General features: G+C 45.9%; 1 protein-coding gene across 1 annotated transcript in view; it reads left to right on the forward strand.

The window, feature by feature from the left end:
• Positions 1–472: 472 nt before the first annotated feature.
• The window catches only part of RBM38 (RNA binding motif protein 38), a gene marked incomplete at its 3' end in the record, with an annotated part of 15,197 nt that continues 6,682 nt past the window's right edge, over positions 473–8,987 (forward strand). The window contains exons 1-2 of the mRNA XM_009326774.1: positions 473–604; positions 1,211–1,265. Of these exons, the coding sequence (XP_009325049.1) occupies positions 487–604; positions 1,211–1,265 (173 nt within the window). The remainder of the gene's footprint in view (positions 605–1,210; positions 1,266–8,987) is intronic.

Genomic DNA, 8,987 nt, shown 5'->3' on the forward strand with positions numbered 1-8,987 from the left:
GAGAGGAAAGCCCCCCCGTGCCGGCCGAGGTCGTGCCGTTCATTTCAGCACCTCCTTCCCCCGATCCCGCCGCCTTTATTTCTTTGCGGGCTTCAGCGAGGCGCGATGTGCTGCCCTCGGTCTCTGCATCGCGCGGGTTTCGGGAGCGCGGATCCTCGCCGGCCAGCTCCCCTGAACTGTCTCTGCTGCGGGGAGTCTTGGGACTGGCTCCACCAACTTCTTAAAACAGCATGGGGGAGGAGGTGGAAAGGCGAGGGAAAACAACTGGCGTAAGCCCAACGGAGTAACTTGGCGAGGGGGGAGCCCTCTTTTCTATCGAGTCCCCAGGAGCCCTTCCCATCTTGCTATGGAAGTGAGACTGCATGAAGCGGAGCTTAGCTCCCGATTCAAAATAGAACAATAAATAAACTCTACTTAGTGCCTGTTGCTGGAGTGTTTACAAAGTACTGTTGCTACAAACAAGGCTGTGCTTAATTCCAGGTGACCATGGCAGACAGAGCTGCAGCTGAAAGAGCATGCAAAGACCCAAACCCCATCATTGATGGCAGGAAAGCAAATGTGAACCTGGCATATTTGGGAGCAAAACCAAGGAGTATTCAAACTGGTGAGGCATCCAGTAGATCCCGTCTCTCTCTATTAGAATAACTTGTAAGACAAGGAAAGAAGTTACTCGGGCTGGATTCATCTGAGCTGATGATGTGTTTTTACCCCTCATAGTTCTGATTGTTGACTGAGGACGCTGTAGTCCAGTTACCTCTCTTCTGTATCTTCTTACTCATACCTGTTACACTAGTGTTATGCACCTAAGCTCATATAACTGAGTTAAAGCTGTTTTCTTCCATGGCTAATCTGTTTTCCTGTTACCCTCTTCCTTACGTCAGTATTAACAGTAAGATCCATTTCATCATTCTGCCCTTTTTAATGACCGCAGTACCCAGTGTGTAAAATAAGGCATTATACCCCATTGTCTGCTCAGTAACAGCACTTTCATACTGTTCTTTAATCTGAATTCCCATCTGGTCCTCATGCATATCACATACGCATATTAAAATTAACTTGCTTCTAAATGGGGCTCTGAATTTGCTCACATGCATAGCAGATGAAATGCATGTACGAGTGGCCTGAGGTGTAATTATGCATGTGTATTACGAGTTGAATGTTACAATGGATGCCATTCATTGATATTTCTTTTTTCTGAATGCTTTTTTAGGTTTTACCATAGGTGTGCAGCAGCTACATCCAGCCTTCATTCAGAGACCCTTTGGGTAAGTGGAAACGTCTCTTAACAGTCAGTCTGAAATCAAACTCATGAATCAACTTCCTCATTATTTAAAATGCGTGAAAAAAGCCTTAGCCGTCAGGAGTGGACAGTTTCAACAGCTGTTCTTAATGTTCGGAGTACTTTATTCCTGGTGAAGATTTCAGAAGTTTTGTGCATGTCAGCTTTAATGTAATTCCCAAAGATCCTCCTTTATCCTCAGTAAATCTTAGTCATAATAAACCCAATGCATTGCTTGCTGCTTTGCCAACTTCAAGAATTCACAAGAATTCAAATAAATGGAAAATAGTTTGTCTATTATAGTACTTAAGGTGTCAAAACGATTAAGCAAATTCTGTTCTCATGTTTCTCAAGTAAGATCTTCTGCTTCCTCTGTGCTGTTTCCCACGTAATAATGCTTAGGATACAGTTTTATCCTAGAAAACAAATTGCATTGGAAACAAAGTCTGTTACTTAATGAAAGTAACATTAGGTCAAAAATTGATTTTGGACAGATGTTATACAAGGCTTGAATAGTCTGCAAAAGTGGGCTTTTGTCTGCTGTTTTCAATAGCTTATACCATCCCTGCTCGGTTAGAAAAGTCCTCTTTTTATACATCTAATAGGATCTGGCAGCTGCTCGGCAAAAGACAAGTGTGCTTCATGAGAACAATAGTGACTGTCATACTGCCTTCATTTAACTGTTTAATGATTGATGCAGTTCTTTTTTTACACCATTTCAGAAAGTGAATATTGATAGGGTTTTTTTATTATTATTTTCTAAGAGCATTAAGAAAGTAGGTGCATTTTTTAAAGCTTTTGAGCACTGCTCTGTTGTGGGTTTTGTGTGACTCTAATATAAATAGATGGGATTTTGGCCTTTGTCAACAGAAATACTTCACCCCTTTCCCGCTCTCCACTCATGGTTTTTTGGGGTGCTTTTTTTTGTTGTTTTTTTTTTTTTAAGAAAAAAAATCTGCAACAACAAAACAGAAACTTTCACTCCTGTGCCCTCATGGTTGCAGTTGCCAGCTGCCTGGGTAATCTCATTCCAATGAGTTTATGGATATAAGAGACTGTGTTGCCACAATAGTGCACACCCAGTGTACCTGTGTTGTGTATGGCTCAAACATGCCAGTTTTCATAAGTGGTTACGGCTCTGTTGGAAGGACTCGAAGAACATCTGTCATGAAATGAAGAGTCTCTCTTTTTTTGCTGCAAGAGCCACAGTAGTCTCTGTAGACAAGATGCTGCTTTTTAATAGCTCTCCTTGCACGGGAGCTGCAATAGCTGCCCCCAAAGCAGGCAGCAGTGGTACCTTGGAGATGTGAACCCCAGAGGCTTTCCAAATTGCACAGGGGTGCACAAGAGCAGTTGATGATAAAACCAGCCTGTTAGGAGTTTTTTCCACACATGCTAACAGAAAAGAACAAAAGGGTGAAGCACGTTAAACTCCTCGTGTTGGCAGGAGTGCTGGCACACGCCTGTTCCTCTTGCAGATAATCTGCTGTTCCTGCGGGTGCCGTTCCTACCCAGCAGCCACAGCCCTGCAGCTCTGGAAAACGTAGTTTTTCTTTTTGAACAGTTTGCTTTTAGTTTTGCATACAGAGGAGCGTAGGATCAACTGACTTACGTGTTCCTTGTGATCTAGACCGTTACTGTTCCAGTTCTTAGGCATTGGTTTCATCATTAAACCAGCAGAGCTGCAGTTAGCACATACAGCAGAGAGCACTATAAATTATTTATCAGTTGCCAAGAGACAGGAACCAGGAGACTGGAGGGCTGGAGGAAGGGCATTATATATCATTATTTGCAAACATCAGTAAACAAGAATTTCATTGCATTCAGTCATTGCTGGAGCAGAATCACTGAAAACGTGGGTTTAGCAAAATGTGGAGCCTGAGCACCACGACTGGGCCTGCTCTGTGGCTTCTGAGCAAAGCATCAGGTGCTTAGTCAAGCAACAGAGTTTGGCTGCCGGTTCCCTCTTTGTCTCGTCAGTAGACCAACAAAATTAAGAGCCTGACAGGCTCCACTCTTGCATTCCCTTGAACCCACAATTTCCTTGGCCCTCTGTGGGATTTGAGGATAGATAGGAGCTTATCAGGGTCTGTCTGTCTTTGGAAGCTTCATCAAATTGCTGCTGTCCATTTGCTCTGCACAGTGTGGAGTGGATCCTGACCTTCCCCAAATGAAGCTCAGTGGCTCGTCTGCTTTGCCCACAGTGTAAGACGTTGCCCGGTTCTCCCTCCTGCAGTTCCTGTCTCTGCAAAGTGTTTGTGCCCAGGGGTTAACATGTGGTTTCCAACAGACAATTGTTATGGGACGTGGGGTACTAGGTGTGCAAGCTAGACTTGGCAAGGAAGAAATGAATGAACAACCCATTAACTGCTAGGCAGTTAAGTAAGAGAAAGCCAGCCAGTCGTGTTCCAGCTATCAAGCCACAAAATGCAGGTTTTGGTGAAACCTGAAATGAATGGAAACTATGAAAATTACCCAAACATCACTGAGGATTATTTATAAACTCAAGGCTTCCCCCCCCAGCCCCAGGCACCCAAATGCAGCTGTAAATATTGCCTGGGGTATGCGGAACAGAAAGAGAAACCACGAGGAGCCTCTCTCCTTCCTCCTGCCGTCCTGGCAGGGGAGGCACTCGCACAGCAGACAGCACGGAGTCGGTAGTAAATCCTGTTTTGAAAAGTAGTCTCTAGATTGTCGTAACCAGAGATCTTAACAGTAATGCGAGGCAAAGGATGCGTCTGTGTCAGGGTGACTCGGAGATCTGGCTTCCGAGTTTAGGGAAGCAGCATTAGGCCTGGGGGCTTAGCCCGGAGCTTAAAGACTGTGCTTTGCTGGAGGCAGCTGGCAATGCCACAGCATGTCCCTGCAGCTACCAGCCAGCACAGAGCTGCACGTATGCGATCAGAGAAGGGGAAGACCCTCTCTCTCCAAATGGACCTGTCTCCTACTGCAGCAGTGTCCCTTTTAAGAAATTTTGAGAAACATGAAACTTCTTGGAAGCTGCTAGGAGCAACTGTATAGACCACTTGACCAGGAGTACATGGTGACGTGGCAGAGCTGCTTGGTGCCCCTCTTTTGGTCCTCTCCTCTGGGACTCCAGTGCTCGAGACAGGCTTGAGCCTGTGCAGGGAACGGGGATTCCCTGGTTCTCTTCTTTGCAGCCGTGCTTGCTGCTCTGGATGCGAGCAGCATATGGCAGATGCATTCCTGTGGCTGTGCCTCAGCGAAGGAGCTATCTGTGTGGGAGATCTACCAGTGACTGAGCTCTTGGAAACATACAGCTGTCTCTTGCAGCAGGATCCAGCTCTTTCCATATCTGCACATTGGATGTTGTTGCTCCAGAGATCCCGTTGCCCATCCTTGTGTAGTTGCTTATTTCGGTGGCTCCCTGACTCTGGCCCACATTGGTCTCAGACAGCATCAGGAAGAGTTAAATCTCTTTGAGTTTGAAATTTCATGCATTGATGCTGCTGCAGTTAGGAAGTGAAGAAAGTCCCTCTTTGTGTCAGCCTACCCTCCCTTGCAGCTGTTTATCCTTAAAACCTCTCTATTGGGTTAAAAATAAAAGGAAACAAACTTTCATCTTTTCTGTGGTTATGCTTATAAAACAGCGCACGCTGGCCTTGCTCTGCTCAGCCTCTGTCAGCTGGCATCCCCCGTGCTCCGACTTCCTATTGCACCACTTACCAAAAAGCTGGCCCGCTGCAGGACCCCAGCCTGCTCTGCCGGTCACAAGCGGCTCCCATGGGGATGGCGCACCCGGCACCTGTCGTTTATCGTGTGCCAATAACATGAAAGCTTTTCGGGGGGGATTTCCTAAGAAACATTCAAATCCATTTTCCAAATGGCTTCAGCTGCTAGTTCTCGGACATAGTTACTGCTATTCAGACCAAATGCTTGCTAGTCAGAAAGAGCTCCTTTCCTCCCCCTCCTCCTTTTTTTAAGAGTAGATATATATTTATAAGCAAATCAGATGGCTTTGCGAATTTTCTTAGACATCTACTTTAAGGTGGCAAATGCTGGTATCAGACCCAAGGGCTTGGTATATAATTTGTTTTGGTTTTGGGCACAATTTGCTCATGTCCTGCATCTAGTATAGGCCTGTAGAACAATACAAAGGGAGAGCATGGTCTGATATAGTGTCCTCACACTTGGCCACATAAATGTTGTGCTAAGCTCAAGGCAGTCCTAGGCCTTTTGCAGGGGACAGGCTCCTGGTGAAGGATGCCATGTGCCATTCCAGTGCAGTCAGGACACAGGCCTGCGTGTGATGGGGAGCCAGGCTGAGCTGGCTCTAGCTTTGTCTTTACAGCATATGACTCGAGTTGTGCCGTCTTCTCTGTGTGATTCTGTTGCCTTCGGTGGATTTGCTCTTCATCCTCACCAGCGCAACAGCAGCTGCCTTAGCAGTAGAGACCCAAGTCCTTTCGCCTTGTCGCAGGAGCTGGGGAGCGGCAGATGCAAAATTCTCCTATTCTGATCTGGCTGGTGCCACTTAGTCCCAATGCGGCAGATTCATGCACGTGTCTGAATTTTCAGAGCAGTCCAGCTTGTACTTGATCTCATCTTTCCTTTGCGCAGCTGTTGGCATACTGGTCCCTAACTCTGTAGTATTAAACACATGCCCAGTAATTCGAATGATAAATGCAGCTCTGACTGGCCTGCCTCTGAGCTGAGGACACCGGCGAGGGAACCAGACAGTTGTTGTGCTGATAATTTGGTGGCAAGGACACTGGGTCACTTCTAAATATGACTTCTATGAAGAACTTGTTCCCCACAGATGGGAGCAAGCTACATACCAGAGCTAAATATACTCTATGATCACAAAAGATGAAAAGTCGTGGGCCTCAGAGTTAAAACTGAGTCTCCTATTTCTTGGTCTCTAAATCCTGTAAACAGGATCGTGCTGTCCCCTGCAATTTCCCTGTCGCCAGCTTTGAGCATTTCAGCTCTCCTGTGTCGTGGCTGAGCTGCTGCTGGCTCTGCTCTGGCCAAAGCAGCGGAGGCTGGGAAAGTCGTGCTGGGGGCAGGCTCACAGCTCCCCCTGTGATTCCGGCTTGCGGGAAGGTGTGGAGAGAGACGTCTTAGACGCTCTAGAACAACAAAGGCACAACTGGCAGCAGAGATCACTGAAACTCTTAAAATGGAATTTATTTCTTGGCTGAGAAATTACTTGTTTTATCAGTGTAGGTTTTCTTTTATCAAAAATAAATATTTCATTGCTTCTTCCATAGCTAAAGCATTCTACTTCAAAACACTTCATCTATCCAAGAAAGAGTTTTTGATAAATCAAATGTGTGGATGGTTTTAATTAAAAGTCAGTGGAAGGGATCATGTAAAGAAAGTAAGTCTGTTAAAAAATTGAACCAGTTGAAAGTAGTCAATTTAATATATAGTTTGCCAAAACTTGTCAGGTACTTGAGAAGACTTTAGAGATGTTTCTGCAGCCTTTGGTTTTCTCCAAATTGCAGATGGAAATTGGAAAGCTTAGTTAAAGGCAGAATTCCTGGGCCTTCCTGGGTTAATCTGTCAGAGCCTCTGGTTTTCTTCCTGTGTGGACAGGATGAATCTAGCATCCTCCTGGGCTTCTCACACTGATGCTGAAGGACTCAGGCTTCTGTAGTGCACTGGTGTGAAGCATTTTCTGTTTCTTCTGTCAGTTCATTTCTGTTTTGGCTGTGCTGGTAACTCGAAAGGGGAGGGGGTTTTCCTTCTCTGGATAGCTGACTAGTTGCGGATAAACTTCCATGTGGCTTTTTCCTTGGTGCCAGATGGCTCTTGTTTCAGTCAGATGTTATCTCCTGCTACCTGAGTGTTTTTCAGCCTGCTTCTCCAAAACTGTTTTTTGTCTGGCCTGACGTGCCTTTGTTTGGGATTATTTTTTTCCCGTTTTCCTTTGGGTGTGGGGGAAGCAAGATGCAGAGGATAAAGCTGTAAATTGTTGAGCCTAGTTAACTCGTGGTAGAGCTCAGCATGTTGATCTCAGACTCCTGGTTAAGCTGAGAGAAAGGATTAGATCTTTGTGAGAAGATGTACTCTCATCTTTGGTCTGCAACCTCTTTTTTTTTTTTTTTTTTTTTTTTTTTTTTTTTTTCTTTTGTTTTTTTCCCCCCACAGCTCTGCACCGGCTGTGGGGGAAGGTGTAGATGACATTTCTTTTTACTTGTTTTTGTGGGATCCACCTTCCTCTGCTATGGGCCATTAGTTTGTTGCATCGTGAAGTCAAGATGTGTTAATATTGTAAAATTAGGACATTGCTGGGCTCTGATAGGTTCTCAGCCACTGCAGTGCCTCCTGTTCCTTAAATTTTATCTCTCCTGCCAAAACAAAAACAAATTGAAATCATGGATTGCTCTTGTACCCTTAAGTTGGCATTTGTATTTCTCGAGCAATGGTTTTGGTAGGCTCAGCAACCAGGAGTTGTTATCACTGAATCCTGCAACATACTCACTTTTTCTCTTGTACTGATGCCGGCCTGGGACAGTCTGTTGCAGCAGGTCATTCCTTGGTGATTGCCACCAGTGTGGTGACGTCTGGTCCCAGCAGGGAAGCAGGAAACCCAGTTGTGTACCTGTTTGCACAGGCTGCTGTGTAAATCTTCCCAGAGGGCCAGAGGAGGACGAGTAGAAGATGGACAGGCATATTAGTTGCAAGATGAGCAGAAATTGGATTGGTTGGTTTGCTATTTTGTGTTTGTATCAGTGAGGATAAGTACTGGACCATGGAGCTACAGAGTTTATCCTTGTCTTACTTCGAGCTGGCTGATGAGGCAGAAGCCATTGACATTTCAATGCGTGTTTAAATCAGCTTTAGTAGGGGCATTTCAGGATTCGGAGGTTTGTCATGTCAGTGGTTGAAGCCCAGCCTGTGACAGTGAAAGCTGGTGGATGGTGGAGTGGTCAGGGCACAATGAATGTCCTGATCTGCACCAAAGTGTTGGTGGATAAACTCGGTGTGATCTCTTCCTGGAGCAAGAGTCCTTTTTGGCAGGCAGGGACTGCCCTGGCCGTGCTCCAGCCTGTAGCCCCTCCTCGTCATATCTGGATTTGAGAACAGGACCTGAATTTCTCACATTTCTACAGCCTGTTGTTGTGGCTGGGGCCCATATGATACGGATTGCCGTGCCTGCCACCACTCCCTGCACGTTTACTTAAAGTGGCTCCACAAGGTGAGTGCTTGCTGGCTTGGGAGTGTCCCTTCAGGAATGATGTTCCTGGGGCATGAGTTACATCAGGATGTGTCTGTGCATCACCAACACCGAGGTGGTGTTGCAGCACTGCTAATGCAAGTGTAGAGTTCCTGGACGACTACTGCTGCTGCTTTTCTTGGTGTTGCTGGAGCAGCTCCTGTCTGGTGCTCTTACACTCATGAACCCACATCAACATACATCTTCAAATGCATCCGTGGGTCCTGAGAGAACTGGCGGATGAAGTTGCTAAGCCACTCTCCATTTGAGAAGTCCTGGCAGTCCGGTGAAGTTCTCACTGACTGGAAGAGGGGAAACATAACCCCATTTTTTAAAAAGGGAAAACAGGAAGACCTGGGGAACTACAGGCCAGTCAGTCTCACCTCCATGCCCGGCAAGATCATGGAGCAGATCCTTCTGGAAACTATGCTAAGGCACATGGAAAATAAGGAGGTGATTAGTGACAGCCAACATGGCTTCACTAAGGGCAAAATCATGCCTGACAAATTTGGTGGCCTTCTA

This window comes from Pygoscelis adeliae, unplaced genomic scaffold (assembly GCF_000699105.1).
Source record: "Pygoscelis adeliae isolate BGI_AS28 unplaced genomic scaffold, ASM69910v1 Scaffold286, whole genome shotgun sequence".
NCBI classification, from domain to species: Eukaryota; Metazoa; Chordata; class Aves; order Sphenisciformes; family Spheniscidae; genus Pygoscelis; species Pygoscelis adeliae.